The sequence below is a fragment of the Leptodactylus fuscus genome, chromosome 6, assembly GCF_031893055.1.
Source record: "Leptodactylus fuscus isolate aLepFus1 chromosome 6, aLepFus1.hap2, whole genome shotgun sequence".
Taxonomy (NCBI): Eukaryota; Metazoa; Chordata; class Amphibia; order Anura; family Leptodactylidae; genus Leptodactylus; species Leptodactylus fuscus.
The window spans coordinates 24,561,862-24,589,245 of record NC_134270.1 but is presented as its reverse complement, the minus strand read 5'-3'; the positions used below and the strand labels follow the sequence as shown (position 1 = coordinate 24,589,245).

Below are 27,384 nucleotides of genomic sequence, written 5' to 3'. Positions count from 1 at the left end.
TTAGAACTAAAAATGATTAAGATTAATAGGGGGGCACAAACTTTTTCATAGGACTGTAGGTTTATGGGCAAAGATTTGGTATAACCCATCATATATCCAATTCTCTGTTATTTCCATGGTGAGACGTCAAGGAGTCGGAGCTATCAGTGATTGACTATATGTACAGTCATAGCGAGGGGCCGTCAATCACTGATAGCTCCGCCTTCTTGACTTATCAACATAGAGCAGAGATTTCCTGGATAAATGACAGGTTTGCTCACAAACCTATATACGGTATCAGTGTGCTCAGCCCCTCCTGCTCTATAACATGCCACCTGCAGATCGGACAAAACGTGCGGTCTGGCTGCGGAGAAAATCTGCTTTTAATCCACGTGCAACTCAGCTGTTTGGTGCACCTGATGTCTACTGTGGTCGCTGCTCAGTCTCACCAAGTCCACCCTTTAACAAAGTTTGACAACTGAATCTCCTTAAAGAAGATCTTTCATGTCCTTATAGATGTTCGTTTGCTCTGAAGACGTCACATCAAGAGATAAGGGGACTTTGAAACTCTGCGCTTCCTCAATGGCGAGTTGGAAAGACATGATGTAGAAAAGCCAGCGGAAGTCTTTTTTATTGATAAAGCCAGATAAAAGGTTCCACGTTACAGTGTGAATTCTCCTTCATCAGACCACATTCATGTGAACAAGTCATAGGCCCAGTTAAAGGGAGTGTGTCAGCCAACATGTTTACCTGCAGTGATAAGTTTTTCATTCACATAATTCTATTTAAAGGGGTTGTCCTATTACAGACCTTCATCCCCTATGTACAGGATAGGGGACATATGTCAGATCACTGGGGGTCTCGCAGTTGGGTCTTCCAGTGAGTAGGAGTGGACTGTAATCTACATCAGCCCCATAGCAGTGAATGGAGCCCCAGCCATGCAAACTCACTAGGACGTCATTCACATGGAGCATGATGCCAGGGGACGTCCAGTCCAGCCTTCCCCTGATTCGTGGGGTATCCAGCAGTTGGACCACCTGCGATCTGACACTCATCCCCTATCCTGTGTCTGTAATGGGACAAGCTCTCCTTTTAAGTCATTGGGCAGACTGGATGATGGATGTTACTGACTGGCATACAATACTTATATTCTGTAATAGTTTGCTGTAGCGAATACATCCATAGTTTGCGGTAGATCCCATGCAGATTATCCAGTGTGTCTACAGCCCTGTACTACAGTAAATCTGCGATGAGTTCACCACGTGCCACTAATCTAAGCAGCAGCGGGCGCAGGCCACAGTATGAAGTGATGCTGGGTCCGGGCCAGATGGAAATGTGCCTTCTTAAATTTCCTACCATACAAATTAGATTGTGGTTGTAATCGCTGGCTATTAATCTGCTTATGGCCTCATTGCTATTCATTCAGTATTCGACAGCTGAGATTTTGATGCATTAAATTGATGACTTAAAGTTCATGAACTTTGTCAATTTAAACGTACAAATATATGTATAAAATACATACTCTCTCTCTCTCTCTCTCTCTCTCTCTCTCTCTCTCTCTCTCTATATATATATATATATATATATATATATATTCAGGCCATTGACCTGCTCTTAATTGGTCACATGACCTATTGTTATAACATTCCTTGTAGTCTAGAGTAGAAGAAGGGTGATAACAACAGCCATTTTGCTCTAGATCAGTGCTTGGATTTGGTTACATTGCTGGTGGTCTAAGACAGTAAATTGGTTAATGGTAATATCCCTGGTTGTCTAGGGGATTGAAGGGGTTATTGGTGATATCATTATTGGACTATGTTAGTGAAGGGAATTATGGAAAGCTCTTTGATGGTCTAGGGTAGTGAAGGGACCAATGGTAATCTTGGTGGTCTTAGGTGATAAAGGAATCAATGGTAACATTTTTAGCGGTCTGGAGTAGTGAAAGAGTCAATGCTAACATCCCTGTTGGTTTGTAGTAGTGAAGGTGTCAGTGGTAACATCCCTGGTGGTTTGTAGTAGTGAAGGTGTCAGTGGTAACATTCTTGGTGGTCTAGGATAGTAAAGGGGTTAATGGTAACATCCTTTGTAGTCTAGGATGGTGAAGGAGTCAATGGTAACATTCTTGGTGGCCTAGGATAGTAAAGGGGTTAATTGTTACTTCCCTGGTGGTTTATGGTAATGCAGGGGTCAGTGGTAACATTCTTGGTAGTTTAGATTAGTGAAAGGGGCAGTGGTAAAATCCTTTGTGGTCTAGGGTAGTTAAGGAGTTAATGGTAACACCCCTGGTGGCAAGAGGTCAATGGTAACATTCCTGGTGGTCTAGGATTGGGAAGGGGTCAATAGTAACATCCTTGATGGTAACATTCTTGGGGGTCTAGGTTAGTGAAGAGGTGAGTGGTAATATGTAAAGCACCATGGAATTAATGCTGCTATGTAAATAAACAATAATAATAATAATTTTAATATCCTTGGTGGTCTACGAGGATGAAGGAGTCAATGATAGGCTCCTTGGTGGTCTTGGGAAGTAAAGGGTTTAATAGTAGCATCCCTAGTGATCTAGGGTAGTAGAGAAGGCAGTGATAACAACCTTGGTGGTCTAGACGATGAGAGACACTGGTGATGGGTTAAGATAATTTCACTTCACTTCAAGGTGCTAGTCCCCAGGGTACTGAATTAAGGAGCCTTAAGTGGTGTATATAGTGCACTATGGAGCCCCTATATAGCAGTACAGCTACTGATGGAGCAGATGTGGTATATACATTGCCTAGCCAAGGCAGAAGACTTTCTTAGGCTACGAGATGTTACTACATAGGTCTTGAAATAAAATACCTACACTCCGAGTGTAATATATTCATGTCCTATAGAATAATATTACTTAGTACTGTCAATAGGGCAGTGCCCAAGTGTTCCGTATTCCAGTGTGATGGGCATGGGGACGAGCCGGGCTTACATTGGCATTCCTAGAAATGTCATCTGTTAGTCACCAGAATCCGGTATTTCTCAGGGAATATCTAGTTTCCTCCAGATCATGAACAATATGATTTTTCTCTATAATGAAAAACACATGAAAATTGTAACAAGACAGACGGGGAAGGGGGAAAGACTGATGTCTCGCTCCGTTCTCAGGCATACCCCAGCTTGTTTCGGTTACAAAATCCACATTTTTCTTCTTTTTTTTTACCTCCACTGGGCAAACTCTAAAAGGCCGACACGAGAGATAGAAGGCACAAGCCAAGTGCATTGTGTAATGTACGTCTAGTAGTTCACTAGTGGATACGTATTGTATTGTGAATTATATCCTTCTATTATACACCTAGTCACTAGGTAGCGCTGTGATCAAATTTGGCATTAATGTGATCCTGTACACTACCACTAGTAGGCGCTGTGATAAACATAGCGGGTCATGTGATTGATCTGTACAAGCTTTCGTGTATATTATGTTTTACCTATTTTTTTGCCCATAGATGGCAGCACAGAAGCTCAGACCGGTCGGCAAGGTGAAATTCTCCATCTCCAGCCGTACAGACTCCGGAGTCCATGCCATCTCTAATTCTGCACATGTAGATATTGAGAGAACTTCAGATAAATCTCCATTCTCAGAAGCCATATTGGTAAAAGCGTTGAATTTTCATCTCCACCCTGAGCCCATCAGGTGAGTATAACCAGATAGAGCAGTGCCAGTCCTCCTTGTCCTAGTGGGTCATCTTGTTTTTCTTTTGTGCTCATTATCGCCCCCTGTTGACCTGAGTCCATCTTCAAGTTAAGTCAGTCACTGACCTTATAATCCAGAGGTTCTCAAACTTATTTTGTCTACCGCCCACTTCGAGAATTAATTATTTTCTAGTGCCCCCCCCAAATCTTTTTACTTTACTACATCTTAAGAATCACAATCGCAGTCATTATGTTAATAATTAAGTTATGTGTGTCATGTGAAAATAAGACTTGGATTTACCTTGTACGGAGTTTCCTAAAGGACCTGGCTCCTCTGCCCACTAGCAGCCTGCTCTATATAATAAAGCTTTATCCTAGTGAACAGAGAGACCAGGTCCTTTAGCCCAGTAGGATTTAGACTGCTTTATATAAGAAAGCAGCACTTATTCCACACACCCCCCTCTATCTCACAGCAGGGAGCTAGGTGATGTGTATGTGATGTGTATGTGTGGTGCAGACACAGGCTGGCTCCGTACACTCAGCCCCCCCCCCCTCTCTCCCCCCACACAGCAGGGAGCTACGTCATGTGGCTCCCTCAGCAATAAGCAGAGGGCCAGGTGCTAGTGTCCATAATGAAGTGAATAAAGTAAGATAGTGGACAAACAAAGCAGTTTTGCTGAAGCAGTGTATTTAGGAAAAGTCTTAAATCCACATTAACAAGAAGTATAGATGGAATCATTGTTATGATACCACCCCTTTAAATTAGCCATCGCCCCCCTAAACCGTTTAAACGCCCCCCAATCTTCTCTGTGCCCTTTACTGCCCCCCTATAGGCCTCCAGCGCCCACAAGGGGGCGTTATCGCCCACTTTGAGAAAGACTGTTATAAACCAAGAAGCCTGTGGTTAACCATCTGCTTCTTGAATACCCCATATGTAGAAATGGAGGACTAATCTAATACTGCCCCCCGTATGAAGTATAGTAAAACTCCTATAATATGGTTCCTATATGTACAAGAATAAATTATGCTATAATGCTGCCCCCCAGGCCCAATATGATGGTAGTTTCCTTAATTCTCCTGTGGACAAGACTATAGCCTTAGTAATATTGCTATTAATATTCAGCACATGCGCAGATCAGCTCTAAAGCTGTACGACACCAGAGCTAGATATCATTGTGCGAACACAGGGGGCGCGGATGGCGTTCCTAGTTATTTAGAGCAAACATGACGCCTCGGTGCGCCAAATTGACATCTTGGGAATGGAGACTCACAAAAGGAAGGCGGCAAAAGCTATAGATTCAGGCGAGCCTGAGCAATGTAACAGGGGGTCGGACGTGGTGACAGACTCCCTTTAAGAACTACTACAACGTTCGCAGCAAAGTCCCTTTAACGTAAATGCCATTTTTGGGGCAGAAGGGTTTGTGTATCCTCTAATTTTGGAGATTGTTGGGATCACAGTTTACAGACTGTGACACGTAATAGAATCAGTCACTTTACGGTGATGTTCCCCTTTAGATTACGCCCATAGTTTCATGATGGAGCTAGTTAAACCCTGGCTAGGCCTGCGTAACCCTATTGCCAATCTTAAGATGGTCCTGGAAGACGTTCTGAGATCTCGGGGATGCTACATGTCAAGTGCTTGACTTTACAATTGTGTCTTGTTTTCATTATATGGGGATAAGCTGGCGCTGAGGTCAGGAAAACGCCGCGCGTTACAATCTATTGCAGATGCCGCTGGCAGTCAGGAGAAATCCAGTAAAAGAGATAAGTGGCAACGCGCGGCATGTTTACTGTTGCTAACAGATGAGATGGAGCGGCAATGATTTCTGGCTTGCGAACACAGAAAACTGTACATTCCTGTCCGTAATGCATCGCTCGCACACAAAACGCGTTCCTATAGTAACTAATCTGCACTATAGGACTCGCTGTTCAGATCCTACCTTGAGGGGGAGAGGGAATAGGTCTAGTACATAAGCCTAGGAGGACTCCTGCTTTTTGGGATATCAGACTATAACATGCTGAAAGCATTAACCCATTAATATTCTACAGTAAAAGACGGTTAAAGGAGCTGGCGACAACCTATATCCTCTTGTATACGTGCCAGAATCTCACCTAGATTGCATGGGAAAAGTGGAGTACCTGCATGAGCTGGATTAAAGGCGTTTTCTGGGATAAAAATATTAAAGGTCTCTAATATCATATTTGTGGGGGTCTGACACTCGGCACCCCCAGAGAATAGAGCAGAAAGCTGACAGCGCTGTTGTCTTTGTAGCAGCGGAACTGTGTTATGGCAATGTAGGTGTGGTTAAAATTAATGGGAGCTGATCTGCAGTACCTGTTCTGACCACTACACAGAGAACAGCGCTATCTGCTCCTGTTCCAGTCTCCATTATCAGCTGGTGAGAATAGCTGATCTGTGGGGGTGTCGATTATTGGACCCCCATTGATGAAATACTGATGACCTATCAACATTTTTAGCCTGGAAAGCCCCTTTTGTTAAAAAAAAAAATTCTAAATAAAAGGGTTAGTAAAATTGGATAGTTTTTTTTTTTTTATAAGGAGCAACTGCCGGGTCATTCTGGAGAATGTTTTCTTATAACATGCTGTACTGTTCATGTTATTACCCCCAAAAATTTGTGAAGAAATTGACAACTGGATATTAGAGATGAGCGAACACTAAAATGTTCGAGGTTCGAAATTCGATTCGAACAGCCGCTCACTGTTCGAGTGTTCGAATGGGTTTCGAACCCCATTATAGTCTATGGGGAACATAAACTCGTTAAGGGGGAAACCCAAATTCGTGTCTGGAGGGTCACCAAGTCCACTATGACACCCCAGGAAATGATACCAACACCCTGGAATGACACTGGGACAGCAGGGGAAGCATGTCTGGGGGCATAAAAGTCACTTTATTTCATGGAAATCCCTGTCAGTTTGCGATTTTCGCAAGCTAACTTTTCCCCATAGAAATGCATTGGCCAGTGCTGATTGGCCAGAGTACGGAACTCGACCAATCAGCGCTGGCTCTGCTGGAGGAGGCGGAGTCTAAGATAGCTCCACACCAGTCTCCATTCAGGTCCGACCTTAGACTCCGCCTCCTCCGGCAGAGCCAGCGCTGATTGGCCGAAGGCTGGCCAATGCATTCCTATGCGAATGCAGACTTAGCAGTGCTGAGTTAGTTTTGCTCAACTACACATCTGATGCACACTCGGCACTGCTACATCAGATGTAGCAATCTGATGTAGCAGAGCCGAGGGTGCACTAGAACCCCTGTGCAAACTCAGTTCACGCTAATAGAATGCATTGGCCAGCGCTGATTGGCCAATGCATTCTATTAGCCCGATGAAGTAGAGCTGAATGTGTGTGCTAAGCACACACATTCAGCACTGCTTCATCAAGCCAATACAATGCATTAGCCAGTGCTGATTGGCCAGAGTACGGAATTCGGCCAATCAGCGCTGGCTCTGCTGGAGGAGGCGGAGTCTAAGATCGCTCCACACCAGTCTCCATTCAGGTCCGACCTTAGACTCCGCCTCCTCCGGCAGAGCCAGCGCTGATTGGCCGAAGGCTGGCCAATGCATTCCTATGCGAATGCAGACTTAGCAGTGCTGAGTCAGTTTTGCTCAACTACACATCTGATGCACACTCGGCACTGCTACATCAGATGTAGCAATCTGATGTAGCAGAGCCGAGGGTGCACTAGAACCCCTGTGCAAACTCAGTTCACGCTAATAGAATGCATTGGCCAGCGCTGATTGGCCAATGCATTCTATTAGCCCGATGAAGTAGAGCTGAATGTGTGTGCTAAGCACACACATTCAGCACTGCTTCATCAAGCCAATACAATGCATTAGCCAGTGCTGATTGGCCAGAGTACGGAATTCGGCCAATCAGCGCTGGCTCTGCTGGAGTAGGCGGAGTCTAAGGTCAGACCTGAATGGAGACTGGTGTGGAGCGATCTTAGACTCCGCCTCCTCCAGCAGAGCCAGCGCTGATTGGCCGAATTCCGTACTCTGGCCAATCAGCACTGGCTAATGCATTGTATTGGCGTGATGAAGCAGTGCTGAATGTGTGTGCTTAGCACACACATTCAGCTCTACTTCATCGGGCTAATAGAATGCATTGGCCAGCGCTGATTGGCCGAATTCCGTACTCTGGCCAATCAGTGCTGGCCAATGCATTCTATTAGCTTGATGAAGCAGAGTGTGCACAAGGGTTCAAGCGCACCCTCGGCTCTGATGTAGCAGAGCCGAGGCTGCACAAGGGTTCAAGCGCACCCTCGGCTCTGATGTAGGAGAGCCGAGGGTGCACTTGAACCCTTGTGCAGCCTCGGCTCTGCTACATCAGAGCCGAGGGTGCGCTTGAACCCTTGTGCACACTCTGCTTCATCAAGCTAATAGAATGCATTGGCCAGCGCTGATTGGCCAATGTATTCTATTAGCCTGATGAAGTAGAGCTGAATGTGTGTGCTAAGCACACACATTCAGCTCTACTTCATCGGGCTAATAGAATGCATTGGCCAGCGCTGATTGGCCAGAGTACGGAACTCGACCAATCAGCGCTGGCTCTGCTGGAGGAGGCGGAGTCTAAGATCGCTCCACACCAGTCTCCATTCAGGTCCGACCTTAGACTCCGCCTCCTCCAGCAGAGCCAGCGCTGATTGGCCGAATTCCGTACTCTGGCCAATCAGCACTGGCTAATGCATTGTATTGGCGTGATGAAGCAGTGCTGAATGTGTGTGCTTAGCACACACATTCAGCTCTACTTCATCGGGCTAATAGAATGCATTGGCCAATCAGCGCTGGCCAATGCATTCTATTAGCGTGAACTGAGTTTGCACAGGGGTTCTAGTGCACCCTCGGCTCTGCTACATCAGATTGCTACATCTGATGTAGCAGTGCCGAGTGTGCATCAGATGTGTAGTTGAGCAAAACTGACTCAGCACTGCTAAGTCTCTGCATTCGCATAGGAATGCATTGGCCAGCCTTCGGCCAATCAGCGCTGGCTCTGCCGGAGGAGGCGGAGTCTAAGGTCGGACCTGAATGGAGACTGGTGTGGAGCGATCTTAGACTCCGCCTCCTCCAGCAGAGCCAGCGCTGATTGGTCGAGTTCCGTACTCTGGCCAATCAGCGCTGGCCAATGCATTCTATTAGCCCGATGAAGTAGAGCTGAATGTGTGTGCTTAGCACACACATTCAGCTCTACTTCATCAGGCTAATAGAATACATTGGCCAATCAGCGCTGGCCAATGCATTCTATTAGCTTGATGAAGCAGAGTGTGCACAAGGGTTCAAGCGCACCCTCGGCTCTGATGTAGCAGAGCTGAGGGTGCACAAGGGTTCAAGTGCACCCTCGGCTCTCCTACATCAGAGCCGAGGGTGCGCTTGAACCCTTGTGCAGCCTCGGCTCTGCTACATCAGAGCCGAGGGTGCGCTTGAACCCTTGTGCACACTCTGCTTCATCAAGCTAATAGAATGCATTGGCCAGCACTGATTGGCCAGAGTACGGAATTCGGCCAATCAGCGCTGGCCAATGCATTCTATTAGCCCGATGAAGTAGAGCTGAATGTGTGTGCTAAGCACACACATTCAGCACTGCTTCATCACGCCAATACAATGCATTAGCCAGTGCTGATTGGCCAGAGTACGGAATTCGGCCAATCAGCGCTGGCTCTGCTGGAGGAGGCGGAGTCTAAGATCGCTCCACACCAGTCTCCATTCAGGTCCGACCTTAGACTCCGCCTCCTCCAGCAGAGCCAGCGCTGATTGGCCGAATTCCGTACTCTGGCCAATCAGCACTGGCTAATGCATTGTATTGGCGTGATGAAGCAGTGCTGAATGTGTGTGCTTAGCACACACATTCAGCTCTACTTCATCGGGCTAATAGAATGCATTGGCCAATCAGCGCTGGCCAATGCATTCTATTAGCGTGAACTGAGTTTGCACAGGGGTTCTAGTGCACCCTCGGCTCTGCTACATCAGATTGCTACATCTGATGTAGCAGTGCCGAGTGTGCATCAGATGTGTAGTTGAGCAAAACTGACTCAGCACTGCTAAGTCTCTGCATTCGCATAGGAATGCATTGGCCAGCCTTCGGCCAATCAGCGCTGGCTCTGCCGGAGGAGGCGGAGTCTAAGGTCGGACCTGAATGGAGACTGGTGTGGAGCGATCTTAGACTCCGCCTCCTCCAGCAGAGCCAGCGCTGATTGGTCGAGTTCCGTACTCTGGCCAATCAGCGCTGGCCAATGCATTCTATTAGCCCGATGAAGTAGAGCTGAATGTGTGTGCTTAGCACACACATTCAGCTCTACTTCATCAGGCTAATAGAATACATTGGCCAATCAGCGCTGGCCAATGCATTCTATTAGCTTGATGAAGCAGAGTGTGCACAAGGGTTCAAGCGCACCCTCGGCTCTGATGTAGCAGAGCTGAGGGTGCACAAGGGTTCAAGTGCACCCTCGGCTCTCCTACATCAGAGCCGAGGGTGCGCTTGAACCCTTGTGCAGCCTCGGCTCTGCTACATCAGAGCCGAGGGTGCGCTTGAACCCTTGTGCACACTCTGCTTCATCAAGCTAATAGAATGCATTGGCCAGCACTGATTGGCCAGAGTACGGAATTCGGCCAATCAGCGCTGGCCAATGCATCCCTATGGGAAAAAGTTTATCTCACAAAAATCACAATTACACACCCGATAGAGCCCCAAAAAGTTATTTTTAATAACATTCCCCCCTAAATAAAGGTTATCCCTAGCTATCCCTGCCTGTACAGCTATCCCTGTCTCATAGTCACAAAGTTCACATTCTCATATGACCCGGATTTGAAATCCACTATTCGTCTAAAATGGAGGTCACCTGATTTCGGCAGCCAATGACTTTTTCCAATTTTTTTCAATGCCCCCAGTGTCGTAGTTCCTGTCCCACCTCCCCTGCGCTGTTATTGGTGCAAAAAAGGCGCCAGGGAAGGTGGGAGGGGAATCGAATTTTGGCGCACTTTACCACGTGGTGTTCGATTCGATTCGAACATGGCGAACACCCTGATATCCGATCGAACATGTGTTCGATAGAACACTGTTCGCTCATCTCTACTGGATATTACTGTTCACCTTTGTACGCGGGATGGGATTCTGCACTACTACTATGATAACTAATGGGGCAGTTGGGAGACCCCCACCCATCCACCCAACTGGTAACATCTAGTTGACAAATTTTTGTAAAAAATGTGTACAAATTGACAAATTATTATTACATTTCCTATAGGAATTACAGAGGAGCCACAACACAAAGCTATGAGAAAAATCGCTCCTTAACTGTTATTATATGGAAAATATAGTTATTTCTTAAAACAGACATGTTGGGGAGCTGACAGGTCCTCTTTGAGTTCTTTTCATCCGTTAATAGACTCCCATCCATTGAACCTAGCACAATTGGATTTTTTCCTCTAGCCCCTACCATTACTGAACCATCAGTGCAGTTAGTTTTGGTGCCTGACTAGACTCTGTGATATCAAGTGGGCGGTGTCAAGCTAGGGAGGCGTAACTCAGAGCTCCAATCAGAGGGGGACAGTGTCAGAGCTCAGAGTCACGCCCCTTGCCTGTCACTTGATATTACAAAGTCTTGTTAGCATATCAGGCACCAAAACTAACAGAACTGATTACTCAGTCTCGGTGGGGCTAGAGAAAAAATTCCAACTGTGCTGGAATCAGTGGAATGGTGGCTATTCCTGATCACAGCACAGTCCAACTCAAGTATGTAAAGACATTTTGGATTTCTTGGCTACGAGATGTTTTATACATTCATTTATACAATATATCTCCCCACTCCCCGCAGCGTACTGAAGGCCATCCGTGTGAGTGACGACTTTCATGCCCGTTTCAAGGCGATCTCCCGGACATACTTTTACCGAGTAGTCACCGGATGTACAAACAAAGATTTGCCCGTGTTTGAAAGGGATCTATGCTGGGCAGCAAGTGAGAGGTAAATGTAACACCATACTGCGACAGTAAGCGAAGGGTCTCACATGGCAAACCAGAACCAGGTCATCAGTGCCAATGACCTGAAGTGTAGCAGAAATTTCTGGGATAAATCTAGTGTCTATATCATTAGACTATTCCAGGGATTGCATGGGTTTGCTAACATTTGTCTTGTCTCTATTTCTAGCCATCTTGACATTACAAGGGTTCAGGAAGCCGCACAATTCTTTGTCGGGACGCATGACTTCAGTGGCTTCAGGTCTACAAATAAGGAAACCCCGTTTCGGTCTCCAGTCAAGACCTTGCTGCAGGCACATATAGCGCCGTCCTCCTGCATTTTACTGAACCAAGTGCAGAACAGGTGAGACCTTTCTCTTTCCTTGCCATTAAGGAATAAGGGTTAAACAAGTAGGCCCAAGCTCGGAGTCGGTGGTCAGTGGAGTCGGTGGTTTGGCCTTCTGACTCGGCAGCCCTAAAACCAATGGACCTTGATCATTATGCCCACGATCCTCTGCAAGTCTTCACTTTTCCTTAACAAAGAACATCTCAGTAGTCTTGGCTTCTAGTTCTGCCTCCTTCAAAGGTTTGTCAGATTTTGGGTACTTCCCTCCTCCTGTTTCTTCTCTCTGTTGGAACGTGATCAATGTTAGTTTGGGCATTTCCAGTGAGATGTGTGAGAGTATTAAGGCCGCACCTCTGACATTACCCGTGGGCGGCCTCTTCTCTGCCGTCATTGGGACTCAGCCTTGGCCTAGTTAATTAGTCTCATTAACAAGACCCGATCTATAGGTGACACTCCTAAACATAATATACGCTCCTGCCTATCCCAGCACATTATAGTCCAATGTGCTCCATCCATTCCTTTCCCTATTGGGATTGTGTTCTACGTTCCCCCGACGCAGCACTTTCACCATGTTCTATCCATTTCTGATTCTGTTTCTTAATTTTTCACCATTTGAGACATGAAATCTCTGGGCTGGTCCATGGAAGCCAAAACTGACCCCACCCTGTGTGTCATTTCCGTCTTCTTTCCCAAAACCATTCGCAGACTAATCTCTGTTTGGAATATTCTGGTAAATCTGGGGGTATTTTTTGACAAAATCACTTCGCGTCAAATTCCGGATCAAAAAAACCCCGTCTGAACTCAGCCTTAAGATGGGTTCATACAAGATGTATCCACAGTGATTCTATTTCTAATCTGAACAAAATAAAATAAAAATTCCTAATGTGACCAGTGACTGCCAAAGGTGATGGTCACCGAATATAATAACCCGAATTATTGCATTACTGAATTAGCGGTAAGTATGACAAATCTGAGTCACCTTATGGCTCATTTGAGATACATCCCTACCTTGTATGTGCTATTGTAGCTCATCCCATTCATTTTAGTAAAGGTGAGCTGCAATACCTGTCACAGCCTATGGGCAGGTGTGGCGCTGTTTTTCTAATCCCAGACAACCATGTTGTACCAGGATAGTATAAAACATGTCTGCTGAGACAGTGCCATACCACTATATCACTTCAATGGCAATGAAGTGCAATACCAGACACAGCCCACGACAATGTGCGGCGCTGTCTCTGGCAGATAACAGGCATGTTTTTGTTTTCCTAGTAATGAAAAAGATGAGGTTTTCTCCCTATATATTGTTACTGGTATATAGATATGGTATAGTAACCAATCTAGAGTGACAGGATTACAGGGTAACTATGACATTTTGGGTGGGGTCACTGCAGACTGATGTTTTATGAGTAATGGCTGTTAATGCATTGGTCTTGGGTGTATTTTACTAAGATGCCAGAGGCGGGAAGACGTTTTCCCATGAATGAAGGGGAACATCTGCTGCAAATAACTTTCCCCAGATTCTTTGTGCGTCACAGACGACTCCACCCGTCATTGTGAAAACATGAAATTTATAAGTTGTAATAATGTTAGGTCCAGTCCATGGCCAAAGATATATGGAGGTCACTGAGCTGACATGTATGGGTCATTATACAGTGTCCTAATATATAGCATGTCATAAGCCGGTCACCAGACGACTGCAGCTGACAGTCCACACGAATATATATGGAACCCATAAACATAATAAAAAATTAATAAATAACTAAAACCAGATATCGTCTCCATTAATGGACGTGAATTTGCTCATATCAATAATATAAATAATTTTGCATCCATGCCATCTTGTCTCACACTGCCATTGGCTAAGGGATATGTCACTAACTGTATGTTAGCCAAGGGGATATCGTCACTCCTTAGGGAGAGACCACCATATAGGTGTGTGGAGACTTAGTAAGCCTTTAGCACTCCACTTTGCAAGGGACCATGGGAAGAATATGCAATTCTGTCTTCCATGATGTAATTAGGAAGTCAGGTGCCTCAGTGTTGCAAACCAATAGAGGGCGCTCACTGGAATGTGCACTGAGAGTGCTAAAGGCTTAATACGTCTCCACACACCTATATGGTGGTCTCTCCCTAAGGAGTGACGATATCCCCTTACCCTGTCTAAGCCTCTCACCTCTGCCAGGTTAGTCTTCTCTACACTGGGTTGACAAGATGCAATAACATCAAAACGGCCATCCTCTGTTGAGAGACTATACCTGGTAATAATCCCAGCATCATTGCAAAACAAAGGCCTCTTGGAAGGTCGAGCATGATGCTAAAGGGAGCAAACCTTTATTGGGCTATGTCACTGAGATTCTGTCTTCCTAATTAAATCAGGGAAGACAGGCTTGCACATTCCAGTGAGCGCCCTCTATTGGTTTGCAACACTGAGGCACCTGACTTCCTAATTACATCATGGAAGACAGATTTGCATATTCTTCCCATGTATGTTAGCCAATCAGAATTGATGAGGTGTGAATAAGCAAAACCAAAATTCAGTGGAATGGCGCGACCTATCAATATTGGGCGTGGCATATAAAAAGGTTGTCGTAAAATTATTCTCCATTAATCATAATCAGAGTAAAATGTCCAATGAATCGCCCAGCCGTAGGTCAGACTATAGATGATCACTGTAGGTCCAGGCAGTTTTTTGGGGTGGTGAACCGTCTTACAAAAATGATTCTCTATAGTGGACAATCCCTAAGCCTATTCACCCGCCATAATCTACCTGTCTGGGATCCCTGATTGGTCTGATGCTGGGTCATAATTGGCACTAAAAATGGGCGAACCTCTCAGGATTCTTTAAGGTCCAAGATTCGTTTTGGGTTGAACAAGTTCGGTATGAACCACATACTTAAAAAATAGTGTAGAGCGTGGTCCCCAACCTTTTTTCCACCAGGGACCAGTTTGAGCAAGACAATTTTTCTATGGCTCGGTGGGGGCGGGAAGGGGTGTGGTTTGGGGGCGGGGTTAAGCTTTTTTTTTTTTTTTTTTTTTAAACGGTTTCGCCGTGGAGACCACAAAACACTCACGGGCGGACACTTTGCAAACTCATTCAAATGAATGGGTTTAAAAAGTGACTGCCGGTTTCCGTCTCCTGTCCAGTTTCTCGGGCAGAAGACGAAAACCTGAAAGCGGAGACCGGGGCGCAGGTGTGAACCCGCCCTCATGCCACTGGGTCCATACTTTTATCCTCAGTTGTGAATAAAAAGTATGGTTAACATTTGAGTTGAATCCATGTTGGTACGAGTCAGTTCGCCCATCTCTAATTTCCACACATGGTTCTTGGTTTGGCAAAGCAGACAAGTGGGTGTATAATGTCTGGATAGAAGGGTTACCTCAGAGGAGGAGACCAGATTGTGCGCTCCTCGGCCTTCCATGCTGCTCCATTGTTACATGTATTATATACAGATCTGGTCATTGCCTCTTATTCTGTTTTGTTTCTTTACAGTGACCTTCAGTTCTGGGATTTTACCTTCAAAGGGAAATCTTTTACTTACAACCAGGTATGGCTCTTGTATCTACATGACCTATTTGGGGGTGGGGGTGGGTTCATATATGTGATTATGATGCACTTGATCATGTCTGGGGTTGGACAGTAAACCTCGGAGCAGCAGATAAGGAGATGTTACAATATTTGGGCAGTAATGTGACTTTTCATTAAAAAGAATAGTTGTGACCTTATAGCTATATAAAATCTCTTAAGGTATTGAACCTAAGAACCTGCCAGGTTTATTATAGACTGAGTTTGATGATTTTGCTTGGACTCCTCCAGGGTGCTCCCGGGCCTGTGCATTTGTCCTTCATCCCAGGTCCATGCAGTGTATACAGTGACACACTCCCTTTAAGTGTATGGCTCATATAAATATCCTATTAAAACGTCACTTTAAAGCTGCCGCTATGTTTCATGGATATTACATTGTCAGCCTGTCCTTATCATGGACTATGAATGTGATATGACAAGTGGCAGCACCGCCAGCGCTCATTGCCTTACCCCTCTTCTTGACTGTCCCTGTAGCTTCTGGTTACCGCTAAGCTTCTCCGTTCCTAAATAGATCGCCCCCTTGTGTTCCAGGTGAGGAGGATGACCAGCGCTTTGGTGGCTGTCGGCTTGGGTCATCTCACGCCAAAACACATTAAACTTCACCTAGAGGAGCGTAAGCCACCGGTGTATCCAGGAAATCTCGTTGCACCGCCATCTGGACTGTTCCTTAAAGAAGTTGAATACGATGAGACAGGTAAGATGGTGGAGTGCGATCCTGACACTTACAGATGTCTGTGCAGACGCGACCAGCAGTACGAGCCAGAGCTTCTGATTTTACGGAACGTAACTCCTCCTCTTCATAAATCGGCTGCCATATTGCGGCACTGCTACAGTCCTATGAAAAAGTTTGGGCACCCCTATTAATCTTAATCATTTTTAGTTCTAAATATTTTGGTGTTTGCAGCAGCCATTTCATTTTGATATATCTAATAACTGATGGACAGAGTAATATTTCAGGATTGAAATGAGGTTTATTGTACTAACAGAAAATGTGCAATATGCATTAAACCAAAATTTGACCGGTGCAAAAGTATGGGCACCCTTATCATTTTATTGATTTGAATACTCCTAACTACTTTTTACTGACTTACTGAAGCACAAAATTGTTTTTGTAACCTCACTGAGCTTTGAACTTCATAGCCAGATCTATCCAATCATGAGAAAAGGTATTTAAGGTGGCCAATTGCAAGTTGTTCTACTATTTGAATCTCCTCTGAAGAGTGGCATCATGGGCTACTCAAAACAACTCTCAAATGATCTGAAAACAAAGATTGTTCAACATAGTTGTTCAGGGGAAGGATACAAAAAGTTGTCTCAGAGATTGAACCTGTCAGTTTCCACTGTGAGGAACATAGTAAGGAAATGGAAGACCACAGGGACAGTTCTTGTTAAGCCCAGAAGTGGCGGGCCAAGAAAAATATCAGAAAGGCAGAGAAGAAGAATGGTGAGAACAGTCAAGGACAATCCACAGACCACCTCCAAAGAGCTGCAGCATCATCTTGCTGCAGATGGTGTCACTGTGCATCGGTCAACTATACAGCGCACTTTGCACAAGGAGAAGCTGTATGGGAGAGTGATGAGAAAGAAGCCGTTTCTGCACGTACGCCACAAATAGAGTTGCCTGAGGTATGAAAAAGCACATTTGGAGAAGCCAACTTCATTTTGGAAACAAAGATTGAGTTGTTTGGTTATAAAAAAAGGCGTTATGCATGGCGTCCAAAAAGAAACAGCATTCCAAGAAAAACACTTGCTACCCACTGTAAAATTTGGTGGAGGTTCCATCATGCTTTGGGGCTGTGTGGCCAATGCTGGCATCGGGAATCTTGTTAAAGTTGAGAGTCGCATGGATTCCACTCAGTATCAGCAGATTCTTGAGAATAATGTTCAAGAATCAGTGACGAAGTTGAAGTTACGCCGGGGATGGATATTTCAGCAAGACAATAATCCAAAACACCGCTCCAAATCAACTCAGGCATTCATGCAGAGGAACAATTACAATGTTCTGGAATGGCCATCCCAGTCCCCAGACCTGAATATCATTGAACATCTGTCGGATGATTTGAAGCGGGCTGTCCATGCTCGGCGACCATCTAACTTAACTGAACTTGAATTGTTTTGTAAAGATGAATGGTCCAAAATACCTTCATCCAGGATCCAGGAACTGATTAAAAGCTACAGGAAGCGACTAGAGGCTGTTATCTTTGCAAAAGGAGGATGTACTAAATATTAATGTCACTTTTCTGTTGAGGTGCCCATACTTTTGCACCGGTCAAATTTTGGTTTAATGCATATTGCGCATTTTCTGTTAGTACAATAAACCTCATTTCAATCCTGAAATATTACTGTGTCCATCAGTTATTAGATATATCAAACTGAAATGGCTGCTAGCAAACACCAAAATATTTAGAACTAAAAATGATTAAGATTAATAGGGGGGCCCAAACTTTTTCATAGGACTGTATAAAAAAAAATTGTTATATTGACATATTTTAAGATCTTGGTCAATTTCGTACAACTTGACACGCGGCCATAAGTAAGGACATGTGAAACTGTAAACTTTGCAGGTAGTCTTGAATACAATTTCATACCATTTTGTTCACAGCTCCTATGCTGAGCAATACATCTCCATAGTTACAGAATTTAAAGGAGTCTACCACCTTTTCTAAGCATATTCATCTGCCACCACCGTGTTACAGACACATTACAGTGATAAACAATATATCTATGATAGAAGTGTCATTTTGAGACAGTTGGTGCACTGGGGGCGGAGCAATGTTTTTGCTACTCCAACCCTTACCATCTCCTGCCTTTGCCACTCCACGTAGTAAGAGTTGATCTTCCCCTCGCTGTGGTATCATCCGTCCTTCTTGACCAGCATGATCAGGACTGAAGGCCCGCCTCCAGTGCACCAACTGCCTAATTTGCATAAATCTACATAAATAGCAGAGGTAGGTTGTCTATCATTGCAATATTCTCTGAATATGGTTGGACTCCATTTAAAGGGGATGTCCAGGCACAAATGTTTAGATCACGTGACCTCTGAGGCCAATCAGCGGCTTCAGCACAACGCTGGAAGACGGCGCCGGAGCAGAAGAATCAGCGAGCTGATTTAAACTTTAAAAGGGTTGTCCATTTTGCCCGGACATCCCCTTTAAGCAAAGATTTTTTGATTTTTTTTCCATTTTTCCATCACTTCTTGCATCCCGACCAGATTATGTAAGAATAAGCAGGTCCACGTATAGCCATATAAATACAGGATCAGACTACACCAGGCCTGTGGTCTGTTATCATGGAGACGTAGCGCTACACAGGAGCTGCAGACGCAAAATGAGAGAATATTTCTAATTGAGATTATTTGCAAAGTTGGTTCACCGTATTTAGAATTTCGGATACATTGGAGCCTCACCTATAGGTGAGTTGTTTGTAGAACCATAGTGTCTCCATTGATGGGCCTAGGATCTCCATGATGCGATCCAGCCCGGAGCAGACCATAGTCACAGACCAGCCCATAGCCAATGCTCTTCATATAATGAACCCCGTCTCGCTGACAGACAATGGTAGAGAAAGCTGCGTATGGTAATTTCCTTCAAGACTGGCAGCATTTCAGAGTGCGCTCTCATTTTATCATCTTATTAGTGGGAATAAGGAAGAGAGCGGTGAAAGAGCAGCCTGCCGGGGACAATGGGAGTCTGTTCATTCACGTCTGCAGATCTCCGCACCAGTTATATCGCCCCCCCCCATCCAAGCTGTAAAACCGTACAGCTGGTGACATAATAGAAAGCCGCACAGTAATCATTACACGTCCGGGGCAAGCGTCGCCCCTAATTACACCACATGGCGGTATACACTGCTGTACAAATACACAGAATAATGACACTGAGCTTCCTCTAATGCACCTCACTAACCGGCTGTACTGTTATTACTGAGAGTACCGCCATTGTTGCAAAATCATCAGAATTCTGCATGCATTGGTCTGTTTCTTAGGATAGGTTATCACTGGGGTTGGATGAGCATCTTTTCTACTTCACAGGCCACATGGTGGTCCTATTCACTTGAGTGGGACTGAGCTGCAATACCAAGCACAGTTGCTATACAATGTATGGAGCTGTGCTTGGTAAAGGCTGCAGCGCCCCCTCCCCCAAACACTGTGGTCACTTCAAACAGATGATCGGTGGGGATCCCACTGATCTCGGAAGGCTAGATCATCAATATTAAAGTCCCTTTTTCTAGGCTAAATAATGGATGACCTACCCTTAGCATCGGTCATCAGTGTCCGACCCCTAGATGTTTAAGGAGGCTGCTGCATTCACGTGGGTACTGCTGCCTCTTCAGGACTTACCAAGAACACTGCCCGACATTTGAGCAGTGGCTGTGATTGGTATTGCACCTCAGCCCCTACACTTGAATGAGACTGAGCAGTGATCAGACCATGTGACCTATGAACATGATGTCACATGGCCTGTGAAGTGGAAACAGCTGATCAGAACCTAACCCTAAGGAAGGTCATACATTTCTGGAAACCCCTTTAACATGCTAGATATATGTGCGTATAGGGGTTCCCACTATTTATACCACCTATGTACATAGTAGGGGATGAGTGTCTGAATGGATGGGTCCCTAGTGGTCTAGAGATTGGGGGGTTCAGAAGTGCCCCATGTGAATGTGGTCTTGGTACCCACGCTCGGGCACCTTTCCCTTCAGTTCTATGAGACTGCAGGACATCAATGTCCGACAAGTCCCAAAACAGAATAGGGAGAATGTACCAAAGCTTTTATGCAGAAACTGGGGTAGAACGTCACTTTTTTGGCACATGCCCAATATTGTGCCAGTATGAAGCACCGGTCTGGGTCCATCCCCCAATATCCACATTGGACAGCTCTTATAATGCAGGTAGCAGTCTCCTGGTGCGGTCTACACTCTGAGAGAGCGCAGCTACATCTGGGCATGGACAACACAATGTCTGACTGTCATGGTCATTTGCATTACAAAATTTGGACAAATATAGTGACCCTTGATGTCATGTCTGTGTCAGTAGACGACGGTCACTGCTACCATTATTAGTAATGGCCTCCTATGCATTTAACAGGTAAAGCTATAGTCACATCTGCAAGCACAAGATTGTGTGCAAGGACTAAAATCAAGTCCCCAACAGACCCCTTTATAGTCCATGAGGTCCTTCAGGGTCCCTTGTTTTCTGTCATTACACAGACCCAGGGACCAGGAGAACAGATAAACTCTACAGACACTTTTGCTACTTGGAGGCCAAATTTAGATCCCGATCTCGTGATTTCAGTTTCCATTGCCTTATAAGCACCAGGTACAGCTAGAAAATAGGAAAAATGTCAGCAGACAGCGGGATTTCCTGACTTGTTCTTTTCTACTCATTTCCTTCAGAGGTCACAGGGGGTTCATGACATCCTCTCTCGTGGACAATGGGACTCCTATATAAAGCATAACACAACGCTTATTTACATAGGCCTTAAGAGAATCCTGCTTGACCAAAGGACCAAAAACTGATGGAAACCTGCCCCATGTTTGCAGTACCACACTTCACCACTAGTACGTGGGAATGGCGTCCATAGAGAACACTGTAATAACACAACATGATAGTGACAGAGTGGTCCGGCCTCCTCCCTGTCCCCTGTCACTAACAATGACCTCAGTGAATGTTACCCCAGCAGTATTATTGGGGTGCGGACGATCTTCCGGTTTCTCCGTCATTCCTTCTAAGCAGTGTTTCTTTTATTTAGATTTACAATGCAAAGAGCCCGAAGTGCGAAGACGTTCTCCAGGGGACACGTGAGCGGAGCACACGCACAACGCGGATTTGCACATTTGGAAATATGGAGGGATTTTTGTACTTTGATGTATTTTTTTGTGAATAATGAGGAATTTTGTATAATGCCTGGGATAGTGGAAAGGAAGATCTGTCCAGACCGCGGAGCAGGTGATGTGCGCCCAGCAAAGGGGTCCAAGGAAGGACAATCGGTAAATTGGATAGTCACGGGGAGCAAATGATAGCCCGTCTGACATAAGGACTGCTGCAAAATGCTGAAAAACATACAGCTGACTGCTAGAAAGATGTCGGTACACAGTCAGTACATATATACATAGGACACATAGTCAGTACATATATACATAGGACATATAGTGCAGTACATATATTATATACATAGTACATATAGTGCAGTACACACAGGGACACATAGTCAGTACATATATACATAGGACATATACTCAGTACATATATACATAGGACATATAGTGCAGTACACACAGGGACACATAGTCAGTACATATATACATAGTACATACAGTGCAGTATACACAGGGACACATAGTCAGTACATATATACATAGGACATATAGTCAGTACATATATACATAGGACATATAGTCAGTACATGTATTATATACATAGGACATATAGTGCAGTACACACAGGGACACATAGTCAGTACATATATACATAGTACATATAGTGCAGTACATATATACATAGGACATATAGTCAGTACATATATTATATACATAGGACATATAGTGCAGTACACACAGGGACACATAGTCAGTATATATATTATATACATACATCTGCCAATCTGTATTTGAGGCTCTATCCCAAGGATCATTATGTAGCCTGGAGAACTCCTATATAGGGAATGGCTGCCATTCTCCAGGTTACATACAGGGGCTGAGATAAGTTGTCTCCTATTGATCCCAGGTTACTCCCTGCTTTATACTTCAGAGCTGCATTCATAATTCTGGGTATAACACATTGCTTCAGTAGGTAAGACATAACTCCTGTTTCTCCTTGTCCCCAGGGAAGCCGAAGAGACTCCAGCCCATGGTGTCTGTATTATATTCTAGATATTGTATATTATATGCTTATGGATTTCTTCATTGTCTTATTTTTTATATTAAATCTTAACATTTGCAAAGAGTATCATTGGGCCTGAATCGAATCCAAAATCCTTCCTCAGGGTGTGTGTTCTGCCTGAACTCTCTCATGGTTGGGGGGTTCACATATGCGGTGAGTATTTGGCGGTCGTTTTGTCCATTCTGGTCTTCCAATGGACCCAGCACTAGTGTGAACATAGCATTACATGTGGCTGTCACGTATGTGCGGTTTTATAGTATCGTGAAAGACTTTGGCTCCACCTACTGGACATTTTTAGGTACTACTGCTCTCAAAAAGTTTCCTTGCTTTATTATTAATCCATTTGATTTGGACTTTTTTCCTACATGAGGAGATGAGGTTGGGTGAAGACAACAGTCCATCAAGTCCAACCTATAACCCTACAGAGAAAGGCAAAAAAAAAGATCCCATGAGACTGATAAGAATTACCCCAAGTCAGGGGAAAAATTACTTTCTGTCAAATTCAGCAAACCATATAAATCCCTGGATCAACTTATTTTACCAGAATCTAAAACCGTGAATTTCCTTGGCCCTCCTTGAACTTACACAATGAATCCACCATCACTATTACCTGGGGATGTAATGGATGAACCGGCTTCACCTTAGTAAAGGCTGGACCAGGGAAGGAATCCTGCTCTGCCCTACACTCATCCAACATGCGGGGTTATTATACTGACTGCCAGACTGGAGTCGGGGCAATGGGGCAATTGGCATGAGCCTCATGGGGTTTTTTGCCTTCCCCTGGATCAACACTGTAGGGATTGTAGGGTTATAGGTTGGACTTGATGGATTGATGTCTTCATCCAACCTGATCTACTATGTAACTATGCAGGAGGGTTTGTAGCTGAGTTTATCAAGAGAGCTGTAAGGGTATGTTCACACTGAGTTTTTTGACACACAATCTGCCTCAGAATCCGCCTGCCAGAACGGCGGCCATTGACTTCAATCGGAGCCGCTCGCTTTTCTTCCCGCTAGCTAGTATCGGAAAAAAGAAGTGAGATACCCTATCTCGCCGTGGATTCCCGATTAGGTCCATTCATTCAGGCCTAATCTGGAGCGGAATGCCATGACGTGATGCCGGTGCGCTGCATTGGTGTTCTGTCGCGGCTAGCCGCGCAGTATGTTCACACGCCAAATCCATTTTCCGCTGCCCTAAGAGAGACCTTGCTTTCTAACACCTTTAGAGGGGGCTCAATCCTAAGATATGGTCTTGTGACCTTACCACAAGGCTCTACTCAATTCTGTTTGAGGTTATGTTTTTGGGTTTTGGAAAAAGCATTGGATACCACAGCCTAAACCTCCAGTGAAGGCTTCATTTCATCCCTTCTGGTTTCAGCCACATGAATCCAGAGGGAAAGATGCATTTTGTAGATGGAGCTGCCTAAACATTGGGAAGGTCAAGGAAAGCAATCGCAACAAAATGAAGCCGACCTTTAGAGAGTGATGCAGAGAAGAGGTTTGGCCATTATTGATCCCTGTTTCTGGGGAAGAAGCCCGATGGATCCTTCAGGACTGTAAGCGTGAAGCCATTGACTTTGTGTATTACCATCGGTTGAAGACGGAATCCAGAAAATCCATGGCCCCATCGATAGCGAAAGATTTTCAGATGGTTACAACTGATTTACAAGCTGCACACAAACACATTTATATAAAAAATTCAGATTATGTGATGGGTTCATATCTAATCCAGAGATTCTTCTCCTTGGAATTGCTGCAGCCTCTCAGATGGAGGTTATAGCTCATGGGAGAAAGCAAGGAATAGACATGTTCTCTTATCACCAAGACATCATCCCAACTCTCTATAGGAATAGAGAAGACACCTCCAGAATGTAATGGATATAAACTCTTAGAAAATCTTTGTATATATGAAGCTTTCTTATCTTGGGCAGCAAAAAAAATTCTGTTAGTCAAAAAGATCTTTGTTTCAGAAGAAAAACTCATCTCCCAGTTTTGGACTTTGATACGATGTATTTAGGTGTTGTCTGGAGCCAGTCTCCTATAAGAGCTTTATAATTTCTTATTCTTACAAAGTAAGATAAGAATCCATTTTCTCTAGTCAAGGAAGGACCTTCCCAGACTGCTGGATATGTCCAAGAATATGTCCAAGAAAGGAGTCCTCTGGAACAAACTGCTGTGCTGAAGGGGTTGGGGAACCTCCGGTCTCCGCTTGTTTCAGGGATTTGACCTCTGAAGATCACTTGATAATCTTGCGACTTCCACAAGTTGAGATCCATTGGGGTAGACCTGAAGGCAGTAGAAGGTCTGATAGCAGTCAGGTCTTCTACTCCCAGTTGGTTGTACTGGAGGATTCCTCAACTAGATCTTTTTGCTTCGTAGGTAAAGCACAAGGTTCCTGTATACTTCTTTCTATACCACAGAGATTAAGCTACAGAGGTGGACGACTTGGTCCTCAACTAGAATTTTCATGTAGTTTACCTCAACTCCCCCAACCCCATCCGTCTCCTTCCAAGGGTGTATTGCTGTGGCCCAAGTGCAGTTGGTTTGCTCTTATCTGAAGCTGAAGGATATGCTTTGGTTTGTAGACACTAGGAGTGAGTCATCCTGACACTCCAAGCTAAGAAAAGAAACCAAAACAATATTTAAATGATGTATTTGAAGTTCTAGATAACTTCTTTATGGTGTGGACTTTGTCCACCAGATCTTCTTGATCCTGACATTTCCAAGATATTGGACTTCCTTCAAGCAGGACTTGAAAAAGTCCTAAAGATTAGTACCTTCAAGTCCAAGACACTTTCTAACTCTCACCTGCTTGAGCCTTGGAAAATTCTGATGTAAGAAGACTCTCCTGGATTACAGGCTTTCTGTGGAGTCCGGAGGTAACAGCAGCTAGAAGGCGAAAACTCAGGTGCTTTCCTACCAAAGAATTCTTGACCACAGAATAATTTCTAAATGTAGATTCTTTCTTCCTTCTAAAGCTCTTCATCAAGTTGCAAATGTCACTAGACATGGTCTATGGACTACAATCTTTCTCTGGACATTTGTAGAGCTGTATTCAAATTTCTGGAGGCCGCCAATCCCTACAGACAAGATCCAGGCCTATTTTGTTCAGTTTTCAGGGAAAAAAAAGATCTCTAAGAACACCTTGGCCAAGTGAATAAAGATGTCCACCTACAAGGCTCTCAGAGTTAAGCACCACCTGACTAACATCATGTCCATGTCAGTAACCTGAGGTAAGTGAGAGACAATAGACTTTCAGAGATGAAGACCAATACCAAGTCTTCCCCACATACATCGATCAAACACAATCATCTGAAGCTCTCATCAGTCATGGACCTCGGAGGAAGGTTCTCCAAGCTGTGATCCTGCCCTAAGTGCTTAGTTATTATTCTATCGCTGCTTTCATTGAGAATGACTGAAGAGAATACGTTCTCAGTAGTAAGTGGAACTCGCAGAGGAAAGCTGGAGGGCCACAAGGTGAAGAGGAATTTGAGGTGGAATCCATCCCATATTTCTGGTCAAGCTCTGAGCTTTCTGTCTCTATCAGATCCTAAGTCAACCTCCTGTGTTGCTGTCATGGAGGATGTTCTTATTGCTCTAGTGTATGTCGTGTGCGAGCAGGTCACTTCCTGTGGTTGTAGTGCGCGCGTATATTAAGGGAAACTTTGTGACTTGCATTTCTGTGAATTATTCACATCTTGTCGGATGTGAAGAACAGTCAATTCTCCTGCGAGAGTACTGATGTAAGCCGTATGGTGGCGTGAGCCCTCCCTACAGTTCCCCGGCTGGTCCCCTTCCATGGGCACTCACATGGAGACTACAGAAGGCACCATATTGAACGTTACTACAAAAAACTGCAGCCTGCAGGCAGAGTTCCAGTATGGATTCTTCACGGTCACATACAGCCTGGTGTTCATACTTGGCTTACCCGGGAATGGTTTGGCACTGTATTACCTGTGCCAGAGCAAACAGCGAACCCGCAACTCCAATATCTACTTTGTGAACCTGTCTGTGGTGGATTCCATTTTCATCTGTCTCTTACCATTTCGCATTCTTTATCACCATACTGGAAATGACTGGATCTTTGGGGACGTGGCTTGTCGCATTACTGGTGGCCTCTTCTACGCCAACATCTACCTGAGCATTGGCTTCTTCACATGCATCATTTTTGACAGGTACCTGGCTGTGGTCCATCCACTGATGTATATGAAGCTCAAGTGTACCCGCTGCCCCTTGATGTTGACCTGTCTTATCTGGATCTTATGTATTGCCATTATATTGCCGTTAATCCTTGGCGGACCTCTGGGCAATGTCCCTGTGAATGGCACAAGGACCTCCTGCTTTGAGGACTTCTCAACTTCAGCCTGGCATGGACGTCTGAAACCGTATAACATTTGTGCCTTGATCTTTGGATTTCTGGTACCGTTCACCATTGTTGGAGTGGTGATCCCTATAATAGCACGGAAGATATGCAGGATAAAATCCAGTATCCACCGGAAAGTGGCCTTGAGGATCATTCTCTTCATTCTGCTGGTGTCTATGGTCTGTTTTCTGCCCTTTAATGTCTCCCATCTGCTTCACTTCATGATGAGATTGGACATGATCCAGGATTGTGCCTTGTCCCTGCACATCTACAAGTTACGCCGCATCACTTTGGCTTTAGTAAGTCTGAACAGCTGCCTGAACCCCATTCTTTACTTTATCCCGTATTTAAGTCGTAGGCTCAGCGCTCCCTACGCTACGCAGACCTATAACATTCAGAATGGGAAACCTATAGACAAAGCCCCTGGTAGAATCACCTCACCGTATTTACCAAAAAGAATGGAACCCGTTACCATACTGGGGGCCAAGGTGGAATGGTCGGTCCTATAATGGACCCCGGAGCTGCCCCGTTCCTTACATCGCATGGATTTATATTGTACGTCTCGTCTTATTCATCTAAGATAGTCCTCGGTGTTTTTGTGTTGACTTCGGAGTTTTATA

The 27,384-nt window shown here is 44.8% G+C and overlaps 3 protein-coding genes across 3 annotated transcripts in view; 2 read left to right on the top strand and 1 right to left on the bottom strand.

The window, feature by feature from the left end:
- PUSL1 (pseudouridine synthase like 1) overlaps positions 1-21,361 on the top strand; it is a 41,298-nt gene extending 19,937 nt beyond the window's left edge. Inside the window, exons 3-8 of the mRNA XM_075278442.1 lie at positions 3,444-3,631; positions 11,456-11,602; positions 11,786-11,959; positions 15,432-15,486; positions 16,056-16,218; positions 21,275-21,361. Of these exons, the coding sequence (XP_075134543.1) occupies positions 3,444-3,631; positions 11,456-11,602; positions 11,786-11,959; positions 15,432-15,486; positions 16,056-16,218; positions 21,275-21,327 (780 nt within the window). The 3' untranslated portion in view covers positions 21,328-21,361. The remainder of the gene's footprint in view (positions 1-3,443; positions 3,632-11,455; positions 11,603-11,785; positions 11,960-15,431; positions 15,487-16,055; positions 16,219-21,274) is intronic.
- INTS11 (integrator complex subunit 11) overlaps positions 1-27,384 on the bottom strand; it is a 527,013-nt gene that overhangs the window by 476,475 nt on the left and 23,154 nt on the right. The window lies entirely within an intron of this gene.
- On the top strand, positions 26,212-27,273 carry LOC142209452 (lysophosphatidic acid receptor 6-like). The gene has a single exon (XM_075278441.1). The coding sequence runs from the start codon at positions 26,212-26,214 to the stop codon at positions 27,271-27,273; it is 1,062 nt and encodes a 353-aa protein (XP_075134542.1).

Coding starts and splice junctions, on each gene's coding strand:
- LOC142209452 (XM_075278441.1), top strand. CDS start 26,212: ATGGAGACTACAGAAGGCACCATATTGAACGTTACTACAAAAAACTGC.